This window comes from Trichoderma reesei, assembly GCF_000167675.1.
Source record: "Trichoderma reesei QM6a unplaced genomic scaffold TRIREscaffold_1, whole genome shotgun sequence".
NCBI lineage: Eukaryota > Fungi > Ascomycota > Sordariomycetes > Hypocreales > Hypocreaceae > Trichoderma > Trichoderma reesei.
This window is the reverse complement of record NW_006711148.1, coordinates 871,654-886,826: the sequence shown is the minus strand read 5'-3', so window position 1 is coordinate 886,826 and position 15,173 is coordinate 871,654. Positions and strand designations below refer to the sequence as shown.

Sequence of the window (15,173 nt, the reverse complement as noted above, 5' to 3'; positions counted from 1 at the left end):
ACTTGAGTGCTTTTACATAGTGTGCAAGTGCATATGCATGTTGCTGCGATTCGGCGGATATCACAAGGTAAGCGGGATCGCAAATTGCTTGATATTGACAATGAGCAACTGTGCCTGTGTGTCCGTGCTACGAAGCAGGTGGATGAAGTCAACAAGTCTTGACGTCTGCTCCACCTCTACCTCATGGATCTACAGCAACCACCTACTAACCTATAGCTAATCTGCTACGAGTATGCACGAGCATGTATATGCACCCTGAATCGCCTGACAGAATGTTCTTCCGATTTCGCCAGAGATTTCGCTTTGTCCAAGCTGTTCTATGGTGAATTTTCCATTCACTGTTGGGTTGTATATTTCCACTGTTGTGGTTGTAGTGATTACCTATTTGCTGTATTAGTACGCCAAATTCTTCTATGCATCCGGCCAACGTTGAAATATGCCCAAGGTGCTTCCACTACTAAAGTGGCGAACATATGATACTATTCCTGTCATATTTCTCCCATCACCCAGTCTGTCCTCTCGATAAGACACGAATAGCGCCTCCTGTTCTGTCACATCCAGTCCCTCAGGTTCTTCCGCCACATTTTTTCTTCTTCGTTGCCTCTTTCGTCCCCTTGCATCGGAAATGGTGATACGGGGGACCGCTGGCACAGTGCGATTTTCCCCACCGGGCATCGCGCACGATTTGCGTTCCGGAAAGTGCCTCTGGAAAAAGGGCTGCGTTACTCCGAGCTGTTCCTGTTCCTGTTCCTCCCGGCTGGGCTTTCTCCTCTTATGCCGAGTTTGGTCAACTTTGCCGATATTAAGCAGCAGTGGTGAGATTAGCTCCTTTCGTCTCCTTATGCAGACTTGCTAGAAGATCAACAGCGCGTCGCCTGGATGCAACTGATTGGCTTTTGTCCAGGACAATTAGTGAGCAAGACGCGCTGCTGTCTCGTCGCATTACTACATGTGTTATTGCGGCAGGCCTGCGAGGACTAAAAGTACCTTAGTACTATAATCCATGGATGTGATACCTTGACTGACTCACTTGCCCTTTTGACGACATCGCAATGCCTCCACAGTACATACATACATTTACAGTACTGAAGAGAGGTTGGCGGCGTCTGTTGCAGATGCAGATCTTGGCATCCAGCTCCCTTTTATCTCCACTCACCTCATAAGAGTAGGTACATAATGCGCACTGGGTAGTAGGCATGCGAGGAGTAGGTACTATCAAGAGAGGAGAAGAAACATTCAAGGCTGGTTGGTGCCATCAAACCTCCGGACAGCCGATCGATGGGCTTGGCCGTCAGCTGATGATGCAGCAAACTGCAACAACCAAGTGCTCGCGATCAGGAGACATGCGCCGTCCAATCCGGCTAACGCTGCCGCCGTTTCGTCCTGGGGGACTGCAGACACTTAGCCCTGCATATCACTTTGCCCTTGAACAGTCGCTTATGTTGCTTGCCAGTGGTGGTGGCCATTGCCATTGCCAATCCAGCTGCAGGTGGTCAAAGTGGGCAGATGGCGAAGCTCAGCGTTCGGGGTTATCGCAGCTCATCATTGCCGGCATCCACGGCTTCAAGAGCGCTGCACAGTATCAAGCACCGTACGTGCATGTCGGGAGTTCAATGGGTCCCTTGCTCCTTATACCTAGGTAGCAGTACGGTATCACAGCAGAGGGTGCTCGGTTTCCAGTGGACGTCACAGCCCTCCCAGAGACCGCGGACGAACCCGCCTACAGCGCCCCGCTGAGCGACGGCCTAGCGGGTTTGTTTCAGCGGCTTCCAGCACCTACCGCACCATCCGTGCGTCCGCGTCGTAGCGGGTGGAGGCCCCGAGCTCCAGGGCTCCAACGCGTGAAAAATTTCCTGCCCGCTTTTCAATGTGAGGTGAGGTGCCCTTGGTTCGCTCCGCAGCTCGCTCCGAACGGCCTTTGGGCCTCAGCTCTTGCAGAAACCCTCTTAATAGCGTCATCTCCACGGCTTTTGCTGCTCCCACCTCGTGCCTCCTCGTGACCTTTGGCTCAGGACTTTCTCGCATCCGATTTTCTCTTGTTCACACCCTGACGCTCTTCCTATCCTCGAGCTTCACATCAGTAATTGGCTTCGCTTCCCTCCTCCAACCATCGCTCTTCCGTATCGCTACAATTCGCCAGAGGAACGACGCATCGAAAAAAAAAAAAAAATTGCAAACCCCTGCTGGCAAACCCCAAGCGCTTTTTCCCACGATCGATCCCCCACCCATAGAACGCAAGGGGAAAATCAAAATCAAGATCAAAATCGAGAAGAGCAGCCTCGCGGCTCATGACCACCCTGCGTCCCATGGTCCCGAGATCATAACAGCCATTTCAACATGGCGTTCAACTTCAACTGGTCGCCTCTGACGGCGGACGCAGAGTTCTACTCGCGCGCCCGGGACCTGCTCACAAAGGCGCTGAACAAGTCGCCCAAACCCCCAATCATCGTCGATGACATCCTCGTCAGCGAGTTCAATCTCGGCACCGTGCCGCCCGACCTCGAAATCCTGGAAATCGGCGACCTGGCAGAAGATAGATTCCGAGGCATCTTCAAGATGACCTACGCCGGAGACGCCTACTTGACGCTCAAGACGCGGGTTCAGGTACGTTTGGCAGCAGCTTTTGCTTGGAACACACAGAGCTTCATGCTCTATCCCTGCACCACCGATTTTTTTTTCCGGCTTCATGAAGCTTCCCTTCGCGCCGCGTCAAAACCCGATAATGCCCGAAGCAAATTAAAGCTGGCGCCACCACGACAATGCATTCGAAAGCCGAGATCCTTCTTTGGGAGAATTGCTCGAGGCAGCAGTCCGCCCGCATCGAAAAGTGGCAATGGGCTGGACGAGTGTCTGGCAAGCTTGGGCATGAAGCTTCGAAATACCGCTCTGCCGGGATGCAATTTGCCATTGCCGGCATTGCCGCTATTCTGCTAGCTCTGTGCAACGCACACCTTTCCCACCAGCTGAAGAAGCAGTTCCTTTTGAGAGATTGGCTGGCAGTGCTACGCATAAGCAGCCTTGGATGTCCGGAGCAGTGCATGGCTAACGCGAACGATGATAGGCGAATCCCCTCAACACCTACCTCTTCTCCAAGCCGGAGTTTACCTCGCCACAGCCGCTGGCCGCAGCATCGGGCCTCACGATCCCCCTCTCCATCACCCTGTCCGAAATCAAGCTATCGGCCTTTATCATCCTGGTCTTCTCGAAACAGAAAGGACTGACCCTGGTGTTTCGCAATGACCCACTCGAGTCGCTCAAGGTCTCCTCGACCTTTGATTCGATACAGTTCGTGCGGGACTATCTGCAGCGGACCATTGAGCAGCAGTTGCGGAACCTGATGATGGACGAGCTGCCGGCGATCATCCATCGACTGTCCCTGCAACTGTGGTGTCCCGATCAGGCCAACAAGGGCGTCGAAACCCCCAAAGAAGAGACGGACGAAGAAGGAGTCAACCCGCTATCGAGCCCGCCTCTGGACCCTGTCGATGCCAATGGCAACGTGCTGGACCCAAGCGCCATCTCCGAAATCTCTCTGAATGGCGGAGGCGAGACACAGTCTCTCTTTTCCCAGAAGAACCTGCTGCGTCTCGCAGCGCTCACAGATTCACATCGGACCCTGTCTCTGTTTACGCCCGGCATACGAGACGTTGTATTCCGAGCCTGGTCGGGCTGTGCCGATCGCAACGACGTCGCTACCCCATCTGTCTCATCCCCAAGCCGAGTCCGGACGAACTCATACACTGGCACCACGGGCACAACATATACATTTTCCGACACAGGAAGCACGCTTCATGGCTCAATATCGTCGCGGCCGACACTTACAAGCGTCAACTCCTCCATGGGCCTCAGTGTAGGTGGCAATCCTCGATCACGGCCCGGCCGCAAGAAGAAGAACCGCGTGGTCAATCTCAGGAAGACCAAGTCTGAAGCCGTAACTCCTGAGAGCCAATCCGAAGCTGGAACCAGCACGCCCACTTCTGTCAATGTTCCCCTCTCGGAGCCGCTGTTTGACAATTCGATACCAGAGGCAGATGAGCTGCAGGATGACCACTTCACCGGCGACCACTTCACCCCACAGACGCTCGTCCCCGACGTTGGCGAGAACCCGCCCACGCTAGAGGAGCTCACCTCGGCCCTGAAGGACTTGAAGATGTTTGCCGACGCCACGGCCAACAGCCGGAGGCCGAGTCTCGAAAAGGGCAGCCCTCGGGAGGCGGCTGGCGCCGCGGCCCAAACATCGCCTGATGTCCTGGACCAAGACTGGGTCATGAAGATGGCGAGCGAGATTGCACGCCGCGTCTACGATGAGAAGCGGTCCCAGCAACGGGGCAAGTGGAACGAGGCGGAGGATGCCCCGCCCCCAGCATACGAGGCATCACCCCAGTCTCCATGCCATTGAGCTCTCACATCAGCCTTGGGCAGTGAGGACGTGATATGCGCATTCCAGCCTGAATGTTCCTCGTCCCTTGTACAGCCTTGTTCACACTGTTTTGAAACCGTTTGGCGGACATACAGATTGGACTAGACTTGTTTTTTTTTTTGTTTCATTTTCTTTGTTTGATGGCATACACAACATGCACGTACGCTCACCACATTGGTCTATTCGTACCTCGGCGTTTATCAAGAGAGGGGTCATGGGGAATGCAGGGCACGCATCATCAAAAATTTCGTACGCAGCGGGACGAAGAGGGCAGGCAGGAAGATCAAAAAGCAGAAGCAAGCGAGGAAGAGCAGAAGAAAACAAAGATTGGCTAGGATTTAAAAAACCGGGGTGGGGGGTTCAGGGATGGTGTTTTTTTGTTTTGGTTGCATGATTTGATACCCGGATATGCACTTTGAACAAGACGATTGGGTCCAAAAGAAGTGTGTCACTTTTTCCGTGTTTCTCGAGAGGTCTGCTGCCCCCCCCCTTTCCCTCTCTATGGAGCCGTCTGCAAGCAAGTGGGCGTGTACGACTTGATGGATGCGTGCCTTTTTTGACTTTCTTTTGTCCTTTTCTCTCCTTCATTTCCCTTCTTTTGGTGGGCCAGCCGTGCCAATTCGGGCGTGTATGATATGGAGATTGTGAGCCCTTGGACCTGGACATCATGGCATTTCGAGCAGCGGGATTCCTTCATGACAGTCCCTGGGCATTGCACCCTCATGATTTGGCTGGCGTTTATCTGTCGTTGTCTGAGCGTTGAGCGTTCCCAAGGCATATCACTGTATAACTCAATCTGTTATTTTTATGTTCTTCTCCTGATGTCTCTCTTCCGTTCTTGTTGAGCGCACTGACAGAATGTACAACTATTACAGTACCAAGTTTCTGTGTACTATCATCGTGTACTTGTACGATTTATTGGATACTATTGGGAGCTGGTTCTGGGGGGCGCATTGAGTGTGTGGATTCGCGGGGTCGAGATATTACTACTAGGTACAGACAAACAGACACAACTCCAATTCGAAGAATATTCACAGCGATACTAGTTAAAAGGCGTCCAGAGTCTGAAACAATATGGATACATGTCCTGACATCTCCATGTAGGGAGAGTAGGTAACAACCACACTACTTTGTATATATTTCTGTCCACATGATCACTTGCCAGAATCCTCAAGGTCAAAATTGAAGAGGTGGGGGAGGCACAAGAGAGGGGGCAGCAGACATGACTTATTCTTGGGTGCTTGGTTCACGCTTAGGGCGAGCACTTTACATATATCTCTCATATATTACTGTATTTACGATGTAGTAGTAGAAGCTGGGTATCTGTTATCAGATTGGTTTACTATGCAGCTGTTACCCACAACAAAAGGGTAGGGCATAAACGACCTCAAAGCGGTGGGGTTCATGCGTCTGTGCCGCTGTCGTCGTAGTCGTCGTCGTTGTCTTTGTGGCCCGACCGACCATCTGATGCCCATCTTCACTTCCCCTCACTTTTTGTGTGTCTTGCCCAATGGTACTGCTTGAAAGGGAGATGGAGGCCAATGCAGCTAGAGCGGGTAATGGTGTCTCAGCGGTTGTGGTGGTGGTGGTGGTGGTGGTGACTCGTTTGCACGGTCCTTTCACCTGACAACCCCTCTTTCTTTGATTTCTCCTCTTGCCCCGAACTCTTCTCGTATGATATAGCTAAACCAGATGGATCGAGGGGGGTTTGAAGTCGTGCAAAGTATGAAATCTCTAGTAGATCTCCATAAACCCTGCTCATTAGTTTTGGGGGAACGGATGCCAATCCCCCCCACCCAAAAAAAATCCCATCGAGAAGGGGGCCGTCAACATTGTGAATTCGGTAGTAGGTGGTTTGCCATTGGTGACAATATCGCGCTTGACTCGGCTTCTTCCCCTCATTTTCATGCGGCCGTCTGCTGCGGCCTTGCGGAAAATGCTGCTTGCCCCTCGCTCAAAGACCAGTGCCCTTTCATGCTGCTTGCGTAGAGACTTCCAAGGAAAGAAAGGGGTGGAACGCAACGGTGGCCCAATGCGCTGGCAAGCGGCTGGCCCAACCAAAGGCAAGCCCGGAGATGGCATGCTTGTGGTGTCGGTATCATGCTTGAAACAAACATTGGCAGCTCCCCATTGCCCCCAAGCTCAGAGTGACGGGAGCGGGGGATCTGGTGCCGAATATGCATACAGTGTCGCTAAACAGCCCGGATGGTCCTCTTGCTCATCCCACGGCTTCGACTCGTCCGGCCTCGGCTCCGGGCTTGTCGGGCAAGGCTTGTTTCCAAACCGACATCACGACGAATCCCGGCGGCGCTTCTTGCGGTTCCGCACCGGCCGCGGCGATGAAGGCGCAACTCCTTTCTACGAAGTCTTGGCCGCCACCGCCGCCGCCGCCGCCGCGTTCTCCGCCTTGAGCTTGGCCAGCTGCTCCTCCTTCTTCTTGAGCTCGGCGAGCAGCTGCCGCGTCATCTCCTCCGTCTTCTGCTGCGCGTCCGCCAGCTTCTTGATCTCGGCCGCCTCCGTCTCCCGGCTAAAGGGCTGGCCGGGGCGGTTCGTGTTCGGGATCATGGCCGTCCGCTCCCAGACCTCGCCGCTGTCGGGCGCGGGCAGCGGCGGCGGCGCGCGGTTCTTGCCCTTGCCCTTGCCCTTACCGCCTGCTGCTGCTGCTCCTCCTCCTCCTGCCGCCGGCTTCCATCCCTTGGGCACGGCGCCGCTGGTGAGGATCTGGTAAAAGGCCTCGTACGGCTCGTTGAAGAGCTGCTCCTCGTAGCTCCACGCGCGGACCTCGCCGTTGGCCGCCAGCATCGACTGCTTCTCCTCCTCGGTCCTGCCGTAGGGGTGGAGGCGCAGGTAGTGGTACAGCGTCTGCGGCTTCTCGCCTGAGTCGTTGACGTAGTATAGCTTGATCGTGATGTCGAACTCTCCCCAGCCCGTCTCGTTGACGACAAACGGCTTGCCGGGCTCTCCTTCGACCACTGGTAGAAACAACAACGACGACGATTAGCCACGTGCGCCACTCCGCCGAAAACCGGACCATATTCTAGAGCCAAAGAGAACTTACTTCGAACGTAGTTTGGAATAGACTCGTGCAGCTTGAACTGGACGCGCCGCAGCCAGTACGTAATGTCCGTGTCCTCCAGGCCGCGCACAAAGACCTGCCATGAGTGCGTGTGGTTATCAGGCGTCCCAGGCGGTCGCGGGTTCGTGTCCGAGAAGGGGAGCGCTGTGCTGCCGACGACAAACGGCCGCCGGACCTGCGTCAGCTTGACGCGCTTGCCAAACTGGTTCGACGGCGCCATGGTGAGGATTTGAAGAGGGCGCAGACAGAAAGTCGCGCGTTTTGATGGGAACTTTTGCAAAACAAAATAAGAGAAGGGGAAGGCGCATTCACGGTGATCTGGAGAGAAAGGGCAAAGAAAAGCGCTGGTGCTTTCTCAGCCTTGCAGAAATGTCATCGGGACCCATTATTTTGGTTGGCCAATGAGATTCGCGTATGGCCCAAGCTCTTGGCAGCTCGAGGCGTTCAGCCTCATTGTGGGCTGAGCTTCTTGCTCTTACCTCACTGAGGCGTGATGCATGATTTCATCGACTTTTTCACATGCTCCGGTTGTCAATGCAAGTTTCATGATTCCCTCTTGACTCACATCTGTCATTCTTTCACCATCACCACTGCAGAAAAAATACAATAACACCAGTCAAAAGGCCGTTTGTGTCATCGCCATCTCCAGCTACAAACCGCCGCCCCCATTGAATCGCACCACTATCACCAGTCATGTCAGCAGCGGCCAAGAAGCTCATAGTCTGTGGAGGCAACGGCTTCTTGGGCTCCCGCATCTGCAAATATGCCGTAGCCAGAGGCTGGGATGTGACATCAATCAGGTAATTATTGTTAAACTCCATGCATATCACCTTTATTACAAGTTCAGTCCATCAACATCATCCAAATAAAAGCCGCTGTGAATATATGGCTTACACAAAACTCGCCACATCAAAACAGTCGCTCGGGCGAGCCTCGATGGGACACAGTATCGTCATCTGCAACACCCCCTCCATGGGCTCACAAAGTATCCTGGGAGCGCGCCGACATCCTCGAGCCTTCAACATACGCACCTCTGCTCAAAGGCTCAGACTACGTCGTCCACAGCCTCGGCATCCTCCTCGAGGCAGACTACAAAGGCGTCATCTCAGGCCGCGAGTCTCCCATCACAGGGCTACAAAAGGCCTTTGCTTCGGCCCGGGACAGGGGCGTCGACCCCATCCACAGTCAGCCCGGAGCAGCCATCAAGCCTCCCAACCCCAAGGATCAGCTGTCGTACGAAGTCATGAACCGCGATAGCGCCATCTCACTAGCCAAGCACGCCGCTGCCGAAAACACCAGTGCCTTCTGCTACATTTCCGCCGCGGCCGGGGCGCCGGTCTTGCCTCAGCGATACATTTCCACCAAGAGAGAGGCCGAGAATGCCATCGCCACCAACTTCCCCGAGATGCGCGGCATCTTCATGCGGCCTCCGTTCATGTATGACAGCTCACGCAAGATCACCATGGGCATCGCTGCGGCAGCCGGCGCGGCGTCCGTCTTCAACAGCTTGACAGGAAACATCCTCAAGGGCTTCATGGGCGCGGCAGGGACCAAGCCTCTCCAGGTTGAGACGGTTGCAGAAGCCGTCGTCGAGGCACTTGCAGATGAAACGATAAAGGGTCCAGTCGAACTGAAGCAGATTGAGGAGCTTGCAGCAAAGGGCTGGAGGAAGACAATGCTGTAAATGAACAGAGTCCATGTGTCATTAAAAATGCAAAGTTGCTGTGCGTCTATATGTGCAGTGTAATCTTGAGAAACAATAACAGAAAACCCCCTTCTCATATACTTGAGTCCTTATATCCATACCCGGATCAGCGCCTCAGATCATAGTGCCGCGCTCAAAGCTGTCCCTGATCTCGGCTGTGTATTTATTATAGAACCGAGACAGCTTCTGGTTGAACTGCTTGTTCTTCTCGTTGATGTAGGTGACATCTCCGTCCTCGCCGTTCTGCGCCATGCGCTCCTTTCGCTTCTTGAGCCGGACCTCCTCTGCGCGCTGGAGATCCTTGACCAATCGATCGACGGCTTCCTTGTCGGGCTTGTTCTGCGCAAAAGACGTCGTGTCGGCCGTCGAGTAAAAGGTGCCGTCCTTGTCCACGGCAATGAGCTCGCCGTCCTCCGTCTCCACGATATCTAGGCCACCTGACGCCGCAGCCTTTTCGATAGCGGCCATCTTCTGCTTCTCGTACTTTTCCAGATCGACGTTGACGTTGCGCAACTGCCTTTTGTAGGATTTGTTGGCCTCTTGGTGGTAGTCCTGGAAGGCGTTGTTGTCGCGGTGCGCCCCCTTCTTCTTCATGCGCTTATCCCACTTTTCGCTCTCGTCCACGGTCCAGTCCCAGGCGCGTTTCCGCTCAAAGTCCTCGCCAGCCTCCTCGGTGTCTGCCTTAAGCAGCTTGTGGGACGCAATCGCGTGCCTTCGATGCAGAGCAGTGAGCTCGCTTGGGTTCGTGGAGAGGCGCTGCGATTCTAGGGTGGCCTCCTTGAAGTTGGTTTCTGATGATTTCTTGGCGCGGGCCTGAAGCGCCTTGAACCGAGCCATGCGGTCCTTGGCTTTGGCTGCAGCATCCTCCTCGCTCTTCTTGCTCTCTTCGGCAGTCGCTTCGGGAGCCGGTTGGACGGGCTGAGGGGCTTCGGCGTCTTTGACGGGCTGGGACTCTTCAGCGGCTTCGACAGGTTGGGGTTCTTCAAGAGCTTCCACAGGCTTGGATTCTTCCATTGTTTCCACAGGCTTGGATTCTTCCATTGTTTCCATAGGCTGGTCCTCTTCCGTTGTTTCGACAGTCTGTGGCTGTTCTGTCGCTTCGATGGGCTGAGGCTCTTCGACCTGAGGCTCTTCGACCTGAGGCTCTTCGACCTGAGGCTCTTCGACCTGAGGCTCTTCGACCTGAGGCTCTTGGGCTGTGGTTTCGGGAGCTATTGACTGTTGTGCCTGCTCTTCCGCTGCAGCTGCGGCTTCGGCCTTTGCGGCGGCCCTGGTGCGTCTCTTCTTTGCCGGCGGCGCCATAATCAGTGGGCTTGTTGTCAAGCGAGTTGATGAAGCCTTGGAAGCGAGATAAGACGCGATGGCCGGTGTATCAAGACAAGGCGTTTGATTTCGGGTTGACGTCGATGGTGGCAGAAGATGACAAGTCAACTATCAGATGACTTTTCTGCAATAATGTTCGCAGCGATACAGTCTGGCGAGGGTGATGAATTCTCTCGAGATGGCCGGGATGTAGAATTGGACGTAGATTGGTGTTACTTGGAGAAACCTTTCGAACGCCTCACTGTCCGAGATCATACTACTACTAGTAGTACTAGTACTAAGATTGCGTTGGGTCAAAGACACGGAATTACGTGACTGCGGCCTCCGACAGCCTCAGCCCACTGAGAGTATGGAACCAGCTGCAGCGCCTCAGCGCTCTGTTTTAGTGGGAGATCCAGCGCGGATCCGCTGACGATTTAGCGGAATCCGGGGTAAGCGTTGGGTACCTCCGCGGCCGCTGTAGCTTGGCTCGCTGGAGCAGTACCTGCTGCTTGAGCCGTAAGGTAAGATAGGCATTCCGTATAAGGTGGTAGGTAATATTGTGCCGTGCCGTCTTCACCATGTGTTCGACAAACCCCCGATGCAACCTCATATTTTGCTCACGATAACTGGCCCCTGAAGGACCAGGAAAAAGCCTGGAAATCGAGCATCTTATGGGGGGCTCACCTTACATCAAAACGCCGCTCAACATGATACTCTCAAAAAGCGTCTGGACGCTCCGACTTACAACCTCAGCTCAGCGCTCTGTGGCGCGTAACCAGAAGCGATGCAGGGCCTTTGTGCGGAGACTCGACAAGAACAACGAGGTCTACTACACCATAGCCAACAAGCGGCCTCCCAAGTCGCCGGATGCGATTCCCGTCAGAGACGACTTCTTTGAGATGCCGGATCTGCTGCTGGACCTCGATGCAGAGGAGAGCCCGTTTGTACGCCAGGTGGACGAGAGCGATGAGCGGCGGTTGGAGAGGAAATGGGACGTCCATCCGAGGAGAACGCAGGCCCAGAAACAGCTGGAGGAACTGCGGCAGCAAATCGCCGAGTCACGGCGGAAAGCAGACGAGATCTTGTCGAATCCGACAAACATCTGGAGACTCAACTCTCACGATGTCCTCTCGGCGGCTCTTCGCTGCCAACCAACGGCTATCGATGGCGTCGAAGCTCCTGCACCGACTTCAGGATCCTCTTCAACTCCTGAGAGATCGACATCAAGGCAGGATCCGGCATTTCTCAAGACACTTTGTCGGGAGAACGGAATCCCTCCTCATGCGTTACAAGACGACCAGGTCCTTTTGGAGTGGATGATATTGCGGTACAAGAGCCTCCACCGCAGCATCGCAAATCGAAGCGAGCCACCGTCGTCACCGTCCGAGCTGACTGCTGCTCTAAAGGCCCAAGTATCCATCACCGGCATCCGTCGACTGGTCTTCCACAGCCTAAGCTTCGAAGGAGCAGCAAAGACATACTTTCTCAATCGAAGGCACCCCAGCAATGATTCAGGTATTACAGAAGAACATGTCCCCCGGGCAATACGCAACGCCTGTTTCCAGGTCCTCGACCAACATCCTGACAAAGCAGCCGCTCATCTGGAAATCCTGGGCTTCCTTGGGAATCTCGGCGCGAGACTCTCCCTCGACGGCATAGCGCTCCCTCCCGCCTTGATCGGGCTGGCCCTTCGACTTTCCGCATCGGCGGGCATTGTCCAAGCGACATCTGAATGGCTGCATCGAGGTTTCGAGATTCGCACATGGGAAAAGCGCGCTTCCTCATCAAACGACGTCGGAGGAGCCCTAAAGGCATTCACGCAGCATCTGAGCGGTCAAGGGATCGGTGGCTTGTGCACCGTTCACGATCGACAAATGCTTCTGCAGCTGCTCACCGGCATTGACGAACATCATTCACTTTCGAGCGAATCCTTCCGCGCTCTCTCCCTCTTCCATCTCGGCGAGCAGAGCAAGGTTCCTACGGCCCAAGCATACGGCATGTATAAATCGTACATCACTCTCCTAGGCCATCTCGGGGCGTTGCGAACGATTTGGAAGGAATGGCACGTCTCTCGGCCCATTGTGACGCGCTTTTTGAACCCAAAGGACGCCGATGAGAGGCTTGAGCAATTGTACGAAGCGTCGCTGCAGATTGCGCTCAGGGTGGCCGCCTCGCAGCAGCTGGAGACGAGTTGTCCGCCTGATATGGAGCTTGGCGAGTGCGTCGCAATGGACTACCATTCGATTCGGCCGCAAGACGGGGATTTCAAGATGAATGACGGGAGAGGAACGGCTGGATCGAGTATTACAGTCACGGATGAAAGCTCGCTGGATCTGCCATCGTTCGACTTGCCCCTTGATGAATGGATGACGGAACTTGAAGGGATCAGTCGCCAAAGGCCGTCTTCGTCTCACTGATGATTCACACGCACGAACAAAGCCATATACAACCTCTAAAAAGCAACAGAATATATGACCGAGTTTCTTTCAAGTTTACGTCAATGCCTGGGCGAGTACAGTCAGCCTCTAGAGTAGACGGAAAATCCAAGAGTAAACTGCTTAATCGAAAGTCTGTCATGACGAAACTACACCTTCAAAAGGCATCATCTCCTTGTGAGAATCCGAGCACATAATCTTTACATAACAGTTGCGTTGATACAGCCAGCCACTTATAATGCAAAACACTTGGAAACAATGGTGCAATCGACTCCGGTCTCGCTCCTCAAGGGGGTAAAAACAAAGTCAAATTATGCACTGTAGACGAAAGATGGGACACAGAAGGTTGAGTTGCCTGCGCTCATGGCGCCACTATCAAGCCATATGAGGTGCAAATGAGGTGGAATGGAATCTACACGCAAACTTTTGTCGTCGGGAACCCTCGTTTGAACATTTACCCACTCTCGAGCCCGTACTGACTCGAAACTTGATGAGTTGATTGATGTACCATCGCCCCCCCTATTCATCAGGAGAAGAGGAAAGTCTACGAAGGAAGATGTATAGCGCTTGTACTTCGAGACATTGCCCCCATCTTGATCAATCTACTTCCATCAGAGATGGTGGATCAGGCCGGCTTCACTCTAGAGACACAATGCCATGCTCTACCGTATTGTACCTACTGTAGGCTCTAATAGCCTTGAACAACGCCCTCTTGACTCTGCCGCTTGCTTCGCAATGAGACAAACCGCTGCGCGTCTGGAAGCGGTCCCCAATCGTCGAGAACCCTAAACATCCAGCCCTAATCTACCCCAAACGCAATCCAGATCGAGACCGAGAAACGGGACGCAGCGGCACACAACGGCGCGAAAGGACCCTCTCTCCGTCCTCTGCTTGTAATAGTTGGCCGCACTCACAGGGCAGGCCACGGACATCAGCGACAAAGCTGCCTTCGTAGTCGTAGTATACTCGTATGCTAGTCAGGGGACGAAGCATTCATGCAAAAAGGGCGGTTTGCCCAGGGCGGCATTACTCGTGTGTGCTCCAGCAGCAGAACGGGGGCGCCATGTTAGCCCTCCGGACCGTCCCCGCGCAGATCCATCCGGCGGGGAGTCTTGCCAGCTAATACTGGCCCCCGTCTCCGTCCAAGTTGATCCATGTGCCCATCGCATTTTCCTCCTGTTTCTTCTAGAGCTCCGTCGGCGGGTTGGCGAGCAATCCGGCGCAAATGTGAGGCGCAACGGATGCCCTTGTTCTCGTACAAGGACAAGGACAAGGACTTTGCATGTGGTTGATTGACCCGCTCCAGTGCCGCAGGGTCGGCTGTCCTGTCATGTCGTGTTCGCTGGCATTCTGGAATCAGGGAAGCGAAGCAAGTGTGAATGTAGGTTTTTGACCCCACAAAGTAATAGAGAGCCGGCCGGGTTGATAAGCCAGGTTTTCCGGTGCGTTACTAGCAGCTTGGCGAAGAAGCATATCGACACGTAGTATGCCAGCAAGGGTCCGACAGCCCTTTGGCCAGCGGATGGATGGAATGGCCATGCGTGTCACACTCGAGTCGCAGCTCTGCTCAGGCAGATGGCTCATGACATCTGTCAACATTCTGGATGAGACGTGCATACATATGCGCATGCTAGCAGACCGGCAGGAGCACGGACGTGCTTCGGATGTCATCAACCTGCACCGCTTTTGCATCAGCTATCGAAGCCCGAGATGAGATTGCGGGGTGGCATCTAGCCTAGCAGGCATCAAGTGCGACGATGGCAAGACAGATACCTAGTACTACCACTCGTATCACTCGCAATGATGGCCTGTAATAGGCCAGGTGCCAAGGTGTTGCCACCGCCTCTTCTTCTTCTTCCCTCAGTTCATCTCGGTTTGCCGTCTGAGGAATACCAATCTATACCAGATAAAGTCAAACCAGTCTTGCCAGTACCTCCCGGCTTGGAATTGGGACGCAATGCAGAGGCCATCAAGACTTTAGATGCGTGGGATGCCTTGATTGGCAGAATCCCTCCCGACATCCTTGTTAAGGCGGACAAGCTGGGCTTGTCCGAACTGGCGGTGATGGTGTTGGAAGTGGCAACTTCGCATTGCGGCTCGGAGTCCTTGGGCAAGGGGCGGGAGACGGCCATCAAAACGGACCCGCGGCCCCCAAGCTGCAGGTTGGCCGTCTGGCGGTATGCCGGGAGAAACGGGTGGCTTCCCTGTGCAGCTTGCCCATACCGTAGCAGC

General features: G+C 54.4%; 3 protein-coding genes across 3 annotated transcripts; 2 read left to right on the top strand and 1 right to left on the bottom strand.

Moving 5' to 3' along the window:
* Positions 1 to 2,104: 2,104 nt before the first annotated feature.
* TRIREDRAFT_73760 (uncharacterized protein) lies at positions 2,105 to 4,399 on the top strand (the record flags this gene model as incomplete). The annotated part of the gene is made up of 2 exons (XM_006961545.1): positions 2,105 to 2,604; positions 3,062 to 4,399. Exons 1-2 carry the CDS (start codon positions 2,338 to 2,340, stop codon positions 4,397 to 4,399), a joined length of 1,605 nt encoding a protein of 534 aa, XP_006961607.1. The 5' UTR covers positions 2,105 to 2,337.
* A 3,178-nt stretch (positions 4,400 to 7,577) lies between these two features.
* TRIREDRAFT_119642 (uncharacterized protein) lies at positions 7,578 to 9,180 on the top strand (the record flags this gene model as incomplete). Its single annotated transcript, XM_006961544.1, has 3 exons — positions 7,578 to 7,581; positions 8,197 to 8,296; positions 8,415 to 9,180. The coding sequence occupies 3 exons, from the start codon at positions 7,578 to 7,580 to the stop codon at positions 9,178 to 9,180; spliced, it is 870 nt and encodes a 289-aa protein (XP_006961606.1).
* Positions 9,181 to 9,315: 135 nt separating this feature from the next.
* On the bottom strand, positions 9,316 to 10,215 carry TRIREDRAFT_54852 (uncharacterized protein; the record flags this gene model as incomplete). The annotated part of the gene is made up of 1 exon (XM_006961140.1): positions 9,316 to 10,215. One exon carries the CDS (start codon positions 10,213 to 10,215, stop codon positions 9,316 to 9,318), a length of 900 nt encoding a protein of 299 aa, XP_006961202.1.
* Between the last annotated feature and the right edge of the window lie 4,958 nt (positions 10,216 to 15,173).